This window comes from Rhinopithecus bieti, unplaced genomic scaffold, assembly GCF_001698545.2.
Source record: "Rhinopithecus bieti isolate Rb0 unplaced genomic scaffold, ASM169854v2 scaffold_31173, whole genome shotgun sequence".
In the NCBI taxonomy this organism is placed as follows: Eukaryota; Metazoa; Chordata; class Mammalia; order Primates; family Cercopithecidae; genus Rhinopithecus; species Rhinopithecus bieti.
Window position 1 is genome coordinate 1,491,502 of NW_016813861.1, and position 17,656 is coordinate 1,509,157.

General features: G+C 42.4%; 1 protein-coding gene across 5 annotated transcripts in view; it reads right to left on the reverse strand.

The window, feature by feature from the left end:
• Nucleotides 1-17,656, reverse strand: part of ECT2L (epithelial cell transforming 2 like) — a 124,173-nt gene that overhangs the window by 18,160 nt on the left and 88,357 nt on the right. For 3 of the 5 annotated variants that reach the window (XR_001880846.1, XR_001880847.1, XM_017848982.1), the window contains exons 14-19: nucleotides 14,806-15,020; nucleotides 10,573-10,720; nucleotides 7,887-7,960; nucleotides 7,636-7,792; nucleotides 6,241-6,306; nucleotides 4,154-4,242 (exon numbers count right to left, since the gene is read on the reverse strand). Coding sequence is in view for 3 of the 5 variants with exons in the window: in XM_017848982.1 (XP_017704471.1) it covers nucleotides 4,154-4,242; nucleotides 6,241-6,306; nucleotides 7,636-7,792; nucleotides 7,887-7,960; nucleotides 10,573-10,720; nucleotides 14,806-15,020 (749 nt within the window). In the remaining 2 variants the exon portion in view is untranslated. The remainder of the gene's footprint in view (nucleotides 1-4,153; nucleotides 4,243-6,240; nucleotides 6,307-7,635; nucleotides 7,793-7,886; nucleotides 7,961-10,572; nucleotides 10,721-14,805; nucleotides 15,021-17,656) is intronic. The other 2 variants (XM_017848984.1, XM_017848983.1) reach the window with 2 other exon arrangements.

Below are 17,656 nucleotides of genomic sequence, written 5' to 3' on the forward strand. Positions count from 1 at the left end.
AGATATATGTGTGTGTGTGTGTATGTGTGTGTGTATATATATATATATATGTAATACTAAGAGGCAAAATACACAGACTGAAGAGACAGGGCAAGCATCAAAACCAGACTCAGATATAGTAGAGATTCTGGAATTATCACCAGAAAGTTAAATATGATTAATATGTGAAGGACTTTAATGGAAAAAGTAGACAACATGCAAGAACAGACAGGTAATGTAAGAAGAGAGACTAAAACTCTAAGAAAGAAAAGGTAATACCAGAAATAAATATAACAAAAATGAATGCCTTTGGTGTGGTCATTAATACACTGGACACAGCTGAGGAAAGAATCAGTGAGCTTGAAGATATGTCAATAGAAGCTTACCAAGCTGAAAAGCAGAGAGAAAAAAGACCAGGGACAAAGTAGGGGTAGCAGGTAGGGACCACCAGGGGAAAGAACAGAATATCCAAGTCATAGGGACAGTTACAAAAGGCAAATCATATGCGTAATGGGAATACCAGATGAAGAAAGAGAGATGGAAGAAATATCTGGAGTAATAATGACTGGAGATTTTACAAAATAATTGACAGCAAACCATAGGTCCAGGAAGCTCAGAGAACATAAAACAGGATAAATATCAAAAACAAAAAAACAAAAACCAAACAAACAAAAAAATACATGTAGGTATAATACATTCAGATGTAGAAAATAAAAGAGAAAATCTTTGTCATTTCAGAGAATACAAAAACAAAAATCCGCCTTACTGTCAACAAAGAGTCAAACTCTGTAAAATAAAGAGATTTATTCTGAGCCAAATATGAGTGACCAGGGCCTGGGTCACAGTCTCAAGAAGTCCTGAGAAAATGTACCCAAGGCGGTTGGGTTAAAGCTTGATTTTATATATTTTAGGGGGACAGAAGTTACAGGCAAACATCAATCAATGCATGTAACGTATACATTTGTTTGATCCAGAAAGTTGGGACAACTTAAATTAAGGGCTTCCAGGTCATGGAGGGATTCAAAAGATTTTTTGATTGGCAATTGGTTGAAAGAGTTATTATCTGAAGATCTGGAATCAGTAGAAAGGAGTGTCTGGCTTTAGATACGGGATTGTAGAGACCAGTGTTCTTTTTTTTTTTTTTTGAGACAGAGTCTTGCTCTGTCGCCCAAGCTGGAGTGCAGTGGCCGGATCTCAGCTCACTGCAAGCTCCGCCTCCCGGGTTCACGCCATTCTCCTGCCTCAGCCTCCCAAGTAGCTGGGACTACAGGCGCCCGCCACCACGCCTGGCTAGTTTTTTTGTATTTTTTAGTAGAGACGGGGTTTCACCTTGTTAGCCAGGATAGTCTCGATCTCCTGACCTCATGATCCGCCCGTCTCGGCCCCCCAAAGTGCTGGGATTACAGGCTTGAGCCACCGCGCCCGGCCCTGAGACCAGTGTTCTTATTATGTAGATGAAGCCTCCAGCTAGCAGGATTCAAGGAGAATAGATGGTAAATGTCTCTTATCAGACCTTAAAAGATACCATACTCTTAGCTGAATCTCTCCTGGATCAGGAAAAGACCTGAAAAGAGGAGATTTTCCCAAAAGAGATTACTTTGCAGGGCCATTTCAAAATATGTCAAAGAAATATATTTTGAGGTAAAATACTCTGATTTATTTCAGGGTCTGCTATCTGCCATGTGATACAATACTAGAGCTGAGTTGGAATTTGGTATCTTATTTCTACAAGGAGTTCATTTTATCAGTCTTAAGATCTCTGTTTCAATGTTAATTTGGGTCAGTTGTGCCTGAATACTTAAGAAAGGAGAGTATAATGAGGCATATCCAATCCCCTCTTCCTATCGTGGCCTGAACTAGTTTTTTAGGTTTACTTTGGAATCCCCTTGGCTGAGAGGAGGAGTCCATTCAGTCGGTTGGGAGGCTTAGAATTGTATTGTTGGTTTATATTACCTATAGAAGTACAAGGATAAAAATTACACTGAACTTCTCTTCAGAAACCATGTAAGTAAGAAGAGTGTGGAATGAAATAAGCAAAGTGTTAAAAGAAAAAAACCACCAACCTAAAATTCTGTATCCAGCAAAATTTCCTTCAAACAATAAATTTTTTACACACACACAAATTGAGAGAATTCATTGACCTTAGTAGAACATTAAGAAATGTTAAAAGAAGTTCTGCAGAGAGAAGGAAAATGATGTAGAAAATCAAACTTACGTAAAGAAAGGAAGAGTGTTTGAAAAGGAATACATGAATGTAGAATAATCTAATAATCAAAAACTGGAATCATCACAGAATGTCGTCTACCAAAGCAATGTGTTTAGAATTGCTGGTTTGGTAGGTAGTTTCTTTCCATCATTGTAGCTTTTTTCTATTGCTACAAGCCAAAAAAAAACAGATCAAAGAAAACAAAAATGTCACGACAATGAGAAAAGTGACATATTGTGTGATTTGATTTTCATTTAAGATCTAGTCTAGGCCAGGCATGGTGGCTCACGCCTGTAATCCCAGCACTTTGGGAAGCCAAGGTGGGTGGATCACATGGTCAGGAGTTCGAGACCAGCCTGGCCAGCATGGTGAAACCCCATCTCTACTAAAATACAAAAAATGAGCTGGGCATGGTGGTGCTTGCCTGTAGTCCCAGCTACTTGGGAGGCTGAGGCAGGAGAATTGCTTGAACCTGGCAGATGGAGGTTGCAGTGAACCAAGATCGAGCCATTGCATTCCAGCCTGGACAACAGAGTGAGACTCTGTCTCAAAAAAAAAAAAAAAAAAAAAGATCTAGTCTAGGTAAGGATGGAGGTGAGGGGACTGATTTCTTCCACCTACCCTGCTACCCTGTGCTGTTGAGGAACATTTGTTGAAATATTCATTGAAATAACATCAATTTTTATTACGCTTATTGGAGTTGAACAAATTAAAGGATTTAATTCCTGTCCCTTTGGTTGCTGTTTGCTGAGTCACTCTTTGTCATTAATACTGAAAATCAAACTTACATACAGAAAGGAAGAATGAGAATAGAATTTTATTTTATTCTATTAATTATTTTGTTATTTATTTTATTTCCAGTATTTTATTCATAGTTTGATGAACAGTTTTCTAAAGCAGAGATCACCACACTATGGCCCACACCTGTTTTTGTAAATGAAGTTTAATTGGAACATAGTCATGTTTGTTCATTTATATCTTGTACGGTTTATCAATAGTGTATCACTTGTTATGTGTTGCATCATTGATAGAGCTGATTTTGTTTTACAATAGCAAATTTGGGTAGTTACCAACAGATATCATTTGGCCAGCAAAATCTTTGCTACGTGAAATATGTACTACGTGAACCTTTACAGAAAACTTTGCCTATCCTTGTTCTAAAGGAGTAGAGGGGATACTAATTTATAAAAAGTAGCATCCTTCCATCTTTTTTTCTTAGGTTACTCTGAGCATCGTGCAAACTAAATAGCATAAGGTCTTGTTAAAAACTGACCTCAATAACTATCTGAGGATAATAAATTGGTCCTCTCTTTCTTACATTTGAGGAGATCATTGGTGTGAAAATCCTGCAACACTTGGAGCTTAGCTAAGTAGAAAAGTGGCCGGGTGCAGAGGCTCATGCCTGTAATCCCAGCACTTTGGGAGGCCGAGGCAGGTGGACCACTGGAGATCAGGAGTTTGAGACCAACCTGGCCAACATGGTGAAACCCCGTCTCTACTAAAAATACAAAAATTAGCTGGGCGTGGCAGCGGGTGCCTGTAATCTCAGGGAGGCTGATGCAGGAGAATAGCTTGGAGGCGGAGGTTGCAGTGAGTGGAGATTGCACCACTGCACTCCAGCCTGGGCGGCAGTGAGTGAGACTCCATCTCAAAAAAAAAAAAAAAAAAAAAAAAAAAGAAAGAAAGAAAAATGACCAACCTTTAGAATGCCTGCTTATGTGGAGTTTGTGGTCCTGGCAGGGACAATTTTTTTCTTCCATTCTACCCAGTAGCTGGCTGGAATGCGAACATGGTGATAAAATACCCTACACTATCTCAGAGGAAGTTGTAACTTTTCAGTCTAATGCACAGATTCATTTCAAACCTACTGTGTCAGACATTGTACTGAATGCTGGAGCTACAGGATGAGTAAGACAGTCACCTGCTTGGAAGGTGTCCACAGCCTTAGGATAGTTAACTATTGTTTACCTTAAAGAGAAACTTATTTCTTCATCACAGCAATGAAGTTGGGCTACATCTTGTACCCTAATTAGATATCTGTTTACTTCTGATAGAGTCTATAAATCAAAAACAAAATAGAAGCACATATAAATTTTTTAAATAAAAAAACTTACTACTGCAAACCATTTTATATCCCAGAATATGCAAATGTTAACTAAAACACAGTTCAAGCATGAAAAAGTGAATGTTTTCACTGTTTATGAAACAGATTTTCTTAGAAAGACCACAGTATTGACAAAGAAAACTATATTTAAGGGAAAAAAAGTAATTTTTGTCAAAGTTTTAAAACTACTGAAATTATAGTTTTATTTGTAAGTGTTTTCCTAATATCAAAACAAAGTTGGGGTTGGGGATAAGAAGGGAGCTATTCAGAAAGAGAAGTGGGCTGGGCGCGGTGGCTCACGCCTGTAATCCCAGCACTTTGGAAGGCCGAGGCGGGTGGGTCACCTGAGGTCAGATGTTGGAGACCAGCCTGGCCAACATGGTGAAATCCCGTCTCTACTAAAAATACAAAAAAATTAGCTGGGCGTGGTGGTGCATGCCGGTAGTCCTAGCTACTTGGGAGGCTGAGGCAGGAGAATTGCTTGAACCCTGGAGGCAGAGGTTGCCGTGAGCCGAGATCATACCACTGCACTCCAACCTGGGTGACAGAGTGAGTCTCCATCTCAAAAAAAAAAAGAAAGAAAAAGAAGTGAATGAATTGGTACGGAATAAGAAGTCAAGCCTTTATATTGATCTAGTCATGAGGATGAGCTCTTGGTGTGAACAGTGATCCAGAGAGAGTTTCGTAGACTCTGTGAGTTTCAAGAATTTGGATCTTTGCAATCCAATCAACCTCAATTATCTTTTCCTACAAAATGTGCAGCCCAAAATTATAACAAAACAACTTCATCTTGCTTCCCCAATTTGACTAAATAAAAATAACGTTTCTAATCAGTTGATACTTTAATTCAACATAACTCACAACCTGAGCTCCTCCTATGTGCCAGACATGAGAAGGCAAGTAAATCATAGCTCACACATGATGGAGCTCCCAATTTCATGAATAAAGGATTGCAGTAAAATGTTATCAGGGATATTCAGGATGCAAAATCCCTAGGAAGAAGCCACTTAAAGCTGGAAATGCTGGGGGAAACTTTGCAAAGGAGATGATGATTGAACTAGTTAGAATGAATAGGAGTTTATCCAGTGAAATAGGAAAGAAAAGCAATTTCAGAAAAGAAAGAGTATGTGCAAAGCACAAATGTGTGAAGAGAAGTTAACATTAGAGAATCGTGAGTAGATCTGTGTGGTATAATTATAAAGAAGTTCGGGAAACTGTAAGAGATAAGGGAGCGTGGGGCCAGATGATATTCTATAGATTAACAGGTTGCTAACAGAGACCTTCTAAAGCTTTTTCAGATACCATCAGGGTGCAGAATCCTGCACCAGGTACCATATTCGGGGAGATAGAAAACAAGTAGAACACGGCCAGGCATGGTGGCTCACGCCTGCAATCCCAGCACTTTGGGAGGCCGAGGCAAGCGGATCACAAGGTCAGGTAATCAAGACTATCCTGGCTAACATGGTGAAACCCCATCTCTACTAAAAATACAAAAAATTAGCCAGGCGTGGTGGTGGACTCCTGTAGTCCCAGCTACTTGGGAGGTTGAGGAAGGAGAATGGTTGAACCTGGGGGGTGGAGCTTGCAGTGAGCTGAGATTGCACCACTGCACTCCAGCCTGGGCGACAGTGCGAGACTCCATCTCAAAAAAAAAGAAAACAAGTAGAACACATGGCCCCTTTCCTCAAAGGGCATCGTGATCACAGTAATACCAATAAAGGAACAAAGACTATCGAAAAGTTATGGGATAGGGGCAAGCTCACTTGTGCCCCTTCTTATAGAGCAACCTTGCAGATAACAAAGATGTGAAATGGGAGGGCGTGGCAGTGCCTGGCACGTAGCAGGCATTCCACAAATAGTAGCTGCCTTGGGGTCTGTAGGTCTCCTTTTGCCAATGATTGGAGGTTGTATTCATGAGCATGAGATACAGCAAGTTCCTAAGAATACGTACAGGGCATCCCCAGATGATTCTCTGTATATCTGACAGATGATCCTTCATATTGATGTTTTGCTTCATCTAGGGGAAAAAAAGTACTTTTAGGCAAACTAAAATTGTGACATTTTTATTCATAAAAGAAATAGATTAAAATATTTTATGGCACTTGATACAGGACTTGGTATTTTCATATGTTATAATAGAAAGTTTCCAATTTCTGGGCTGGGTGCAGTGGCTCACATCTGTAATCCCAGCACTTTGGGAGGCTGAGATGGGCAGATGGCTTGAGCTCAGGAGTTCAAGACCAGCCTGGATAACATGGTGAAACCCCATCTCTACAAAAAAAAAAAAAGTTAGACAAGCATGGTGGCGCCTGCCTGTGGTCCCAGCTACTCAGGAGGCTGAGGTAGGAGGATTGCTTGAACCAGGGAGGCAGAGGTTGCAGTGAGCTGAGATCACACAACTACACTCAAGCCTTGGTGACAGAGCCAGACTCTGTCTCAAAAAAAAAAAAAAATTCAATTCTCTGTACCCAATGTTTTAAAACAAAGGCAAGTGACAAAATTGGATGCAAAAAAGTATCTTCATGGAAAAATATGTTAGCAGTTTACATTCATCCCAGATGCCTATTTACAGTATGCACAATACAATAATATTTTCAGAATGATAGTACTGTACTCCAAGGTGCTTACTTACTCTTCAGATAATAATTATGACCATCGTACTCACTGAGGCAGGAAAGTTAATTAATGCATTGAAAGTACTTTCAGAGGCCGGGCGCGGTGGCTTTGAGAGGCCAAGGCGGGCGGATCACAAGGTCAGGAGACTGAAACCATCCTGGCTAACACGGTGAAACCTGGTCTCTACCAAAAATACAAAAAATTAGCCAGGCGTGGTGGCGAGCGTCTGTAGTCCCAGCTACTGCGGAGGTTGAGGCAGGAGAATGGCCTGAAATGGCCTGAACCGGCGCGCAACGAGGCGGAGCTTGCCAGTGAGCGAGATCGCCGCCCTGCACTCCAGCCTGGGCGGACAGAGCTGAGACTTTCCACTCTCAAAACAAACAAAACAAAAAGTAGCTTTCGGAAACAAAGGATTTACTTTTTTTTTTTTTTTTTTGCCTTTTAGTTGTGTGAAAAAATCAGTCCAAATACTTTATTCTTCAAACTTTCATAAAAATTTTATTGTATTTGTACAAATATCTGAAAACATTGTCTCATGTTGCTTGGCTTAGAATAGATGCCCTTAGTGTTGGAAATCACTGAACACACTGTTGATTTAGCATTAAAAGGATGAAAGACTTTAAAGCAAAGAACCCCACAAGAAGATAAGGTGTCTCAGGATCTTTGAGTGGGAGTATCACAAAGGCATTGTAACATGTTTAAAGGACGCAGATTCTTATCAGCAACCAACCTGATCTATATAACCTTTATATTTTTTGATTTGGTCAATTGCAGTGGTCAAGTCCCCACGGTCAACATGCTCTGCAGGGGTATGAAGCCTGACAGCGTAGAGAAGATTAAGGTATTCTTCAAATCTTCGGGATGGGTACAACAGCAGTTCCGGCAGGCTGTATGAGGCATAGAGAAGGGAACTCTGGTCTCTGAAGGCCCAGGAATGCCCTCTCTGTGGGGGTCGCTGCTGTGCTCTCCCTCAGAACATACCTCAGCATTTTGGTAACAATGGTCTTATCATGCCTCTTCAGGAAAGTTCGGAATGCTGGTATCATTTCTCTGCACTAAAAGGTGAGGATTATTTTGTCAAAACTTTATGAGATAGTTGTAAAGTCCACTGTTCCACTGAGCAAGCATGATCTATGGAATGCCTGAAGCGAAAGGGCAACATCGATGTCTAACCAATTAGACTATTAGTAGTGCCCTTGGTGTCTTCCTAATATGTTAAGAATGTGTGTCAGCCGGGCGCTGTGGCTGTAACGCCTGTAATCCCAGCACTTTGGGAGGCCGAGGCAGGCGGATCGTGAGGTCAGGAGATTGACACCAACCTGGCTAACATGGTGAAACTCTGTCTCTACTAAAAATACAAGAAATTAGTCGGGCGTGGTGGCAGGCACCTGTAGTCCCCGCGACTCGGGAGGCTGAGGCAGAAGAATGGCGTGAACCTGGGAGGCAGAGCTTGCAGTGAGCCGAGATTGTGCCACTGCACTCCAGCCTGGGTGACATAGCAAGACTCCATCTCAAAAAAAAAAAAAATGTGTTTTAATTATACATAGACCTGACCCTATTCATTGAACTTAATCAGTATAGACAAATAAGAATGTACTTTGCGACCAGGTGGGCCTGGATTTGAATGAGAATAAATCGAATATATAACCTTATCAAATTACTTAACTTTTCTGAGCCTCAGTTTTCTCGTCTGTAACATAGATATCATCTCTAATGCTTGTGGTGTGGAAAAAAAACATCCTATCCATAAAGTGGCTGTCACACAGTAAATGTTATTTCAGTGTAGTAAGATCTTGACTATTAATGGTATTCACCTTTAATGCTTCTGTTAATTATGTTTTCCATAGTAATGTTTATTATACAGGTGTTCCACTGTACTTCACATCTGTTTTTTTGTTTTTTGTTGTTTTTTTATTTTTGAGACAGAGTCTCGCTCTGTCACCCAGGCTGGAGTAGAGTGGCATAATCTCAGCTCACTGCAACCTCTGCCTCCCGAGTTCAAGCGATTCTCCTGCCTCAGCCTCCCAAGTAGCTGGGATTACAGGTGCCTGCCACCATGCCCAGCTAATTTTTGTATTTCTAGTAGAGACGGGTTTTCGCCATGTTGGCCAGGCTGGTCTCGAACTCCTGACCTCAGGTGATCCGCCTGCCTAGGCCTCTCAAAGTGCTGGGATTACAGGTGTGAGCCACCCGCCCACCTTATCTGTTTTAAAATGTATTCATTTATCACTATTAAAGCACCTGTGAGGTTACTTCCTTTTCCATGCCTAAAAGATGTTGGCAATGCTAACTTCTAGAAATCAAATATTCACGATTTCATTCTCGGACTTTCGGCTAAGACCAAGTGAAATATTTATGGATTTCAATCATATTAATAGCTAACATTGGCTGGCATGGTGGCTCACACCTGTAATCCCAGCACTTTGGGAGGCAGAGTTGGGCGGATTGCTTGAGCCCAGGAGTTTAAGACCAGCCTGGGCAACATGGTGAAACCTGGTCTTTACAAAAAAATACAAAAAAATTAGCCAGGTGTGGTGGCACATGCCTGTAGTCCTAGATACTTGGGAGGCTGAGGTGGGAGGATCACCTGAGTCTGGGGAAGTCGAGGCTGCAGTGAGCTGTGATCATGCCACTGTACTCCAGCCTAGGTGACAGAGGGAGACCCTATCTCAAACCCCACAACTAAATAGCTAACATTTAAGCTAAGTACTTACTTGTATACACACACTGTGCTAGTGAAATAGGCATCATTATCTATAGCTAAAAAAATTTAGGTACCAGTGTGTTCCTGATACCATGTGATGCTTTGCTCCAATTCTTGTCTCCATGGTCAGTCCTATGAAACTACCTTATTTATGTAACTGTTGAATCATCAAGTTATCCAGCAGTGACTAGACTCCCTGGGTAGGGTGGAAGGAATACTACAAAGGAAGCTGTCAAGGGCAGGAGCCCTCCAGAGGCCTCCCAGCTCACAGGCCTTTCCTGCAGGCCTCAGTGAAGATGAATGGTCACAGTGGACTCTGGCAGAAGTGTGCTGCCATGTGACAAGGTAGCCTTTTCTAGGCTTTCGATACCAAATGAGGAGGGAAAAAAGAGGGATTTTATTCCCATCAGAAGGTATCCCCACACGAGCAGCAGGTGATACAGAAGGGAATTGGATATTCCTGCTCAGATTAAATAATGGCAGAAATTGCAACAGGGAAAACTGTTAATAATTTACTCTCTAGGAAATGTAAGATCAAGGCATTCCTTACTTCCTAGTGACATTTCAGAAATTGACTGTTCTTCCAAAAAAGCTGTGGGTGATTAATTTTCTACATGAGAGAGTGAACTTGTCAAGGACACACAGGATTGTAGTAGCAGAGTGGATTCCAAGCTCAATTGTGGAGCATTTTCCTGTAAGCTGAGTGTATCTGGGGCAAGTGAAACCCTGGTAGTTTGTATGAGGATGAGTTCAGTTCAAGAACCAGTTCCTGGCAATGCTAGGTGTCAAATATTGTGCTAGCCCCTAAGTCAGGGTTCCTGTCCTCAGAGGTCACAGTATGGGAAGAGAGCTGGGAGCTAAGAGCAGAGAAGCCTTTCTTATTAACGCTGGTCTTTCGGGTTCCACACATAACTTCCTTTCTAGCTCAGGTCTCATAGAATGATGGGATTGAAATTCATTTACCTTCTCAATAGTTTTCAGAATGACAGGGTAATTGTTGAAGAAATTGGTATATGTGTTCAACTGGCTTCCAAACTTCGTGACTATTTCTCCCACACAGTGAGCTGGGTCCCATTCCTGCAGTCTGTCTCTCAGGTTATCTAGAAACTGCCTGTGGTATGAGAAGAGCATAAGCATGAAATATTCACTTGAGATAACTTACAAACCCAAATATCCATTGTCATCAGCACGGGCATTTTCAGCCTAGTCCTTTACAGTAGGGTTTTGGTCAAGTCATTTCTTCTTAACACAGAGAAGTGCAGATTTGACAGGAAAGGGAACTGGGACGTGAAGGAGTAGGTTGGCTGGGGTAGAATCCCACGTCTTCACCTCAGTTCCTTGAGTCAGAACCACACACTGGCCACGATACAGCCGCCGCCTGATGTCCCAGTCTCTTGCCTCCAGATAGGCAGGTGGGTGAAAGTTGTTACAGTTTTTAGAGGGGAGTGCTCCACTGTCTTCAACAGGGAATGCCATAGTCCCTGCTTGGCCCATTTCCCCAGGGCTCTAAGAAAATCCCTCATTCATCTGTCAGAGGCCTTCAACACTGGAAGAGGCCTAGTTCAACCTCTTCACTGTAGGAACTGGGGCCCATTGAGAGGAAGGAACTTGTTCCAAGTTACCTAGAGAGTCACCATCAGGGAAGCACATACACAGGTTGCCTCCCTTTACCACAGGCAGAAATGATCACTTTTCTCTCTCATGTTAGGCACTTGAAAATATGTTGTTATTAAACTGACCCCCAGCTTGAGCTTTCTAAGCTAAGTGTCCTGGTGGCTTAATCCCATTAAATCCTTCTGGTTTTTTCCCATTGCTTAACTGAACATTGCTGATTGAGAATGAGTATATGGCTCTCCTCCTTCCTGCTGTCTTTTGCATGGACCGTCTATTAGTTACAGCAAGGATTCCCAACCCCAGGCTGTGGATGGGTTCTGGTCCATGGCCTGTTAGGAACCCGGCCGCACAGCAGGAGGTGAGTGGCGGTTGAGTGAGTGAAGCTTCATTGATCTTTACAACCACTCCCTACTGCTTGCATTACTGCCTGAGCTCCAGATCAGCTGTGGCATTAGATTCTCACGGGAGTGCAAACACTGTGGTGAACTGCACATTCGAGGGATGTAGGTTGCAAGCTCCTTATGAGAATCTAATGCCTGATGATCTGTCACTGTCTCCCATCACCCCAAGATGGGACCATCTAGTTATAGGAAAACAAGCTCAGGGCTCCTACTGCTTTACATTATGGTGAGTTGTATAATCATTTTATTATATATTACAATGTAATAATAATAGAAATAAAGTGCGTAATAAATGTAATGTGCTTGAATCATCCCGAAACCATTCCCCCCACCCCTGGTCTGTGTAAATGTTGTCTTCCATGAAACTGGTTCCTGGTGCCAAAAAGGTTGGGGACCGCAGGGTTACAAAAAGCCTAGGTCCTGAACGCCACTCCTTGCACCATGGCTAGGAACCAGGGAAGGGGTGTCCTTGGGTGTTACTACTGGTTGCAGCCCAGTAGGTAATGTGATGACGATCTCTCTGCTATAATCAGGGTCCCTAAGAGGGGCAGAGCATCATTGCACCTCCATGCAGCTTTAGAAACATGAAAGTATGGGCTCTTCTCAGTGCACAATGAATACTTAAAAAAATACATATTCAGGATTTACCTGTTAAGACTTAAAATCTGTAGAATATCAGAGAAAAGAATCTGGATATTGGCAGCACTCAGAATTGCTCTGTTTGATGACAGTGCTGCTTTCAGTGGTGCGAAATAAACATCTCTCACAATTTCCAGCATCTGCACGTATTTTCTCTCACTCTGTAAGAGTTCCCTGACAACTCTAGTTCGCTTTTCTGCTGAATCCTTCTGGAGTATTCTCTCCTGTAGAGAAGTGTTAAGAACTCAAGTCAGTGATGGAGAAGTAGAAGTGCTGAGCAGTCAGGCAGCTACATGGAGAACTCCCCCCCACCACCCCTTGCTGGTTTGTGCTGTTCAGGTTGAAGGGGACTTCATAGGGGGCTGTGGAGGACCCCGCTGTCCATCACTTGTCCCCAGTATCATCAGAGAGCCCCTCATATCAGGCCAGCCTGATGGCCAAGTAGAGAGGGGAATTTTAATCTTGGATCTAAAGGAAGGCAGTTCGAAAATTTACTTTTATCCATCTGTCCATCCAAATCAATATTAGGTGTCTTATGCTGGTGCTGGCCATGTCATGATGAGAACAAGACAGAGTCCTGTCTTCATGGAGGTTACAGTCTAGTGGGGAAGCCTTTGGCTTGTCTACCCTTGTTTGTTTTCCTATTTCTTTTTCCAAGTAGTGTTTTATTGATTATCCTGCAAATAGAAGAACTGAAATGAGCTAGCCCTCTGCTACAGTTTGAATGTGTCCCTTCCAAAATTCAGGTGTAGCCAATGTGACAGTATTAAGAAGTGGAGCCATGAAAAGATGACTGGGTCATGAGGACTCCTCCTTCATGAATGGGATCAGGTGCCCTTAGAAAGGGGCTTGGCAGAGGGAATTGGTCCTCTCTTGCCTTCCACCATGTGAGTACTCCAAGAGAAGGCCCTTGACAGATGCCAGCACCTTGATCTTAGACTTCCCAGCCTCATAAAGATTTCTGTTCTTTGTAAATTACCCAGTCTCATGTTTTCTATTGCAGCAGCATGAACAGGTAAAGACAGCTTTTTATTATTAGCTAATTTGCTTCCCCAACTGACATATGAAAAATCTGAAGCATATGCTCTTCTTTCAGTATTAAGGATCTAACTTCAGTATTAAGGATAGACTTGGAGCTATGAGCCCATCTCTCCTGGCTAGCCAGGTTGCCAGATGTGCTATGTTATATTTCCAACTCTTGTTTTATTTATTTATTATTTTACTTTTTTCATTTGAGATGGAGTCTCATTCTTTAGTCCAGGCTGGAGTGCAGTGGTACGATCTCGGCTCACTGCAACCTCCGCCTCCTGGATTCAAGTGATTCTCCTGCTTCAGCCTCTCAAGTAGCTGGGACTACAGGTGCATGTCACCGTGCCCAGATAATTTTTGTATTTTTAGTAGAGACAGGGTTTCACCACGTTGGCCAGAATGTTCTCGATCTCTTGACCTCGTGATCCACCCACCTCAGCCTCCCAAAGTGCTGGGATTACAGGTGTGAGTCACCATGCCCAGGCTCTTGTTTTATTTTTTAATGCAGAGGTGAAAATCATACACTGGCCTAAAGAAATTCCATACCCTGAGGTTGTGTGTGCTATGTTTATATGGAGAGAGACATTACTTTTTATTGCTGGTACTAGATATTTTTTCTCTTTTATCTGCATGTTTCAAAAGCTATAAAATGAGCATCTTTATACCAGAAAATCTATAATATCTAAATTTCAAAAACATAATGTCCTTCAATTTGAGCCTAGGATTATTATTTTCCCTCCACCCCTAAGTATACCCCACACTGCCCCCAATAAAATATGACAATACTGCTTCTGCCACTCCTGGTGCTGCTTGCGTTCTCATTCNTGAGTGGCGGTTGAGTGAGTGAAGCTTCATTGATCTTTACAACCGCTCCCTACTGCTTGCATTACTGCCTGAGCTCCAGATCAGCTGTGGCATTAGATTCTCATGGGAGTGCAAACACTGTGGTGAACTGCACGTTCAAGGGATGTAGGTTGCAAGCTCCTTATGAGACTCTAATGCCTGATGATCTGTCACTGTCTCCCATCACCCCAAGACGGGACCATCTAGTTACAGGAAAACAAGCTCAGGGCTCCTACTGCTTTACATTATGGTGAGTTGTATAATTATTTTATTATATATTACAATGTAATAATAATAGAAATAAAGTGCATAATAAATGTAATGTGCTTGAATCATCCCGAAACCATTCCCCCCACCCCTGGTCTGTGTAAATGTTGTCTTCCATGAAACTGGTTCCTGGTGCCAAAAGGTTGGGGACCGCAGGGTTACAAAAGCCTAGGTCCTGAACGCCACTCCTTGCACCATGGCTAGGAACCAGGGAAGGGGTGTCCTTGGGTGTTACTACTGGTTGCAGCCCAGTAGGTAATGTGATGACGATCTCTCTGCTATAATCAGGGTCCCTAAGAGGGGCAGAGCATCATTGCACCTCCATGCAGCTTTAGAAACATGAAAGTATGGGCTCTTCTCAGTGCACAATGAATACTTAAAAAAATACATATTCAGGATTTACCTGTTAAGACTTAAAATCTGTAGAATATCAGAGAAAAGAATCTGGATATTGGCAGCACTCAGAATTGCTCTGTTTGATGACAGTGCTGCTTTCAGTGGTGCGAAATAAACATCTCTCACAATTTCCAGCATCTGCACGTATTTTCTCTCACTCTGTAAGAGTTCCCTGACAACTCTAGTTCGCTTTTCTGCTGAATCCTTCTGGAGTATTCTCTCCTGTAGAGAAGTGTTAAGAACTCAAGTCAGTGATGGAGAAGTAGAAGTGCTGAGCAGTCAGGCAGCTACATGGAGAACTCCCCCCCACCACCCCTTGCTGGTTTGTGCTGTTCAGGTTGAAGGGGACTTCATAGGGGCTGTGGAGGACCCCGCTGTCCATCACTTGTCCCCAGTATCATCAGAGAGCCCCTCATATCAGGCCAGCCTGATGGCCAAGTAGAGAGGGGAATTTTAATCTTGGATCTAAAGGAAGGCAGTTCGAAAATTTACTTTTATCCATCTGTCCATCCAAATCAATATTAGGTGTCTTATGCTGGTGCTGGCCATGTCATGATGAGAACAAGACAGAGTCCTGTCTTCATGGAGGTTACAGTCTAGTGGGGAAGCCTTTGGCTTGTCTACCCTTGTTTGTTTTCCTATTTCTTTTCCAAGTAGTGTTTTATTGATTATCCTGCAAATAGAAGAACTGAAATGAGCTAGCCCTCTGCTACAGTTTGAATGTGTCCCTTCCAAAATTCAGGTGTAGCCAATGTGACAGTATTAAGAAGTGGAGCCATGAAAAGATGACTGGGTCATGAGGACTCCTCCTTCATGAATGGGATCAGGTGCCCTTAGAAAGGGGCTTGGCAGAGGGAATTGGTCCTCTCTTGCCTTCCACCATGTGAGTACTCCAAGAGAAGGCCCTTGACAGATGCCAGCACCTTGATCTTAGACTTCCCAGCCTCATAAAGATTTCTGTTCTTTGTAAATTACCCAGTCTCATGTTTTCTATTGCAGCAGCATGAACAGGTAAAGACAGCTTTTATTATTAGCTAATTTGCTTCCCCAACTGACATATGAAAATCTGAAGCATATGCTCTTCTTTCAGTATTAAGGATCTAACTTCAGTATTAAGGATAGACTTGGAGCTATGAGCCCATCTCTCCTGGCTAGCCAGGTTGCCAGATGTGCTATGTTATATTTCCAACTCTTGTTTTATTTATTTATTATTTTACTTTTTTCATTTGAGATGGAGTCTCATTCTTTAGTCCAGGCTGGAGTGCAGTGGTACGATCTCGGCTCACTGCAACCTCCGCCTCCTGGATTCAAGTGATTCTCCTGCTTCAGCCTCTCAAGTAGCTGGGACTACAGGTGCATGTCACCGTGCCCAGATAATTTTGTATTTTAGTAGAGACAGGGTTTCACCACGTTGGCCAGAATGTTCTCGATCTCTTGACCTCGTGATCCACCCACCTCAGCCTCCCAAAGTGCTGGGATTACAGGTGTGAGTCACCATGCCCAGGCTCTTGTTTTATTTTTTAATGCAGAGGTGAAAATCATACACTGGCCTAAAGAAATTCCATACCCTGAGGTTGTGTGTGCTATGTTTATATGGAGAGAGACATTACTTTTATTGCTGGTACTAGATATTTTTTCTCTTTTATCTGCATGTTTCAAAAGCTATAAAATGAGCATCTTTATACCAGAAAATCTATAATATCTAAATTTCAAAACATAATGTCCTTCAATTTGAGCCTAGGATTATTATTTTCCCTCCACCCCTAAGTATACCCCACACTGCCCCCAATAAAATATGACAATACTGCTTCTGCCACTCCTGGTGCTGCTTGCGTTCTCATTCAGTGCGGACCTGAGGTAACTCCAGCACTCACCATGGTAAACAGAAAGCTCAAGGAAGGAGTCAGAACTGCTCACATTAATTTTAAGGTGGTGGGCAGGATGGTTCCTTGGTACAATTTAAGATTAACAGGCATACACCACTTAGTAATAACCACTAAGTAAACTAAGTAAACTTAGCTTACTTAGTACACTTAGTAAACTAATGACAAGCAAGGCTTGTCATTGAGGTGGATCAGATTCCAATTTGTCAGATGGCCAATCAGTGAAACAGAAACACCTGCAAAATTGGAAATGGAGGTTAAAGATGCAATTGATGTGTTTCAGCAGCAGAAGGAGGAGTCCAGTAAAAAGAGAACCCGCTACTTTACGCCAGAGGCTATTCTTACAGACCAAGGGCGCATTCTCAACTGCAATTTGGTTCCACTACATCCTAACTATTACAGGATAGTTTTCTCTGTTCTTTCATTTCCTTCACCATTCCTTTATTGTACATAAGGTTAACTGATGAATGTGCACAAGGATTTTTTTAAACATTAGTGGCTAATGGTACGTGTTGATCAACACAAATGGAGATGAGAAGGGGAAAAATGCTTCTGTGAAAAGACCTCCTTGGCCAGGTACAGTGGCTCACGCCTGTAATGCCAGCACTTTGAGAGGGCGAGGCACCTGGATCACCTGAGGTCAGGATTTCGAGACCACCTTGACCAACATGGCAAAACTCTGTCTCTACTAAAAATACAAAAATTAGCCAGACCTGTTAGCACATGTCTGTAATCCCAGCCACTCGGGAGTCTGAGGCAGGAGAATCACTGAAACCTGGGAGGCCAAGGTTGCAGTGAGCCGAGATCGTGCCACCGCACTCCAGCCTGGGTGACAGAGCAAGACTCCATCTCAAAAAAAAAAAAAAAAAAAACACCTGTTTTCTCCCTTCGTGGGATGCACATTCAGCGGTTATCTTTATATTCCAATCTGTTATTTTGCTCTCATTGTTTTAACAACAGCAATATATACATATA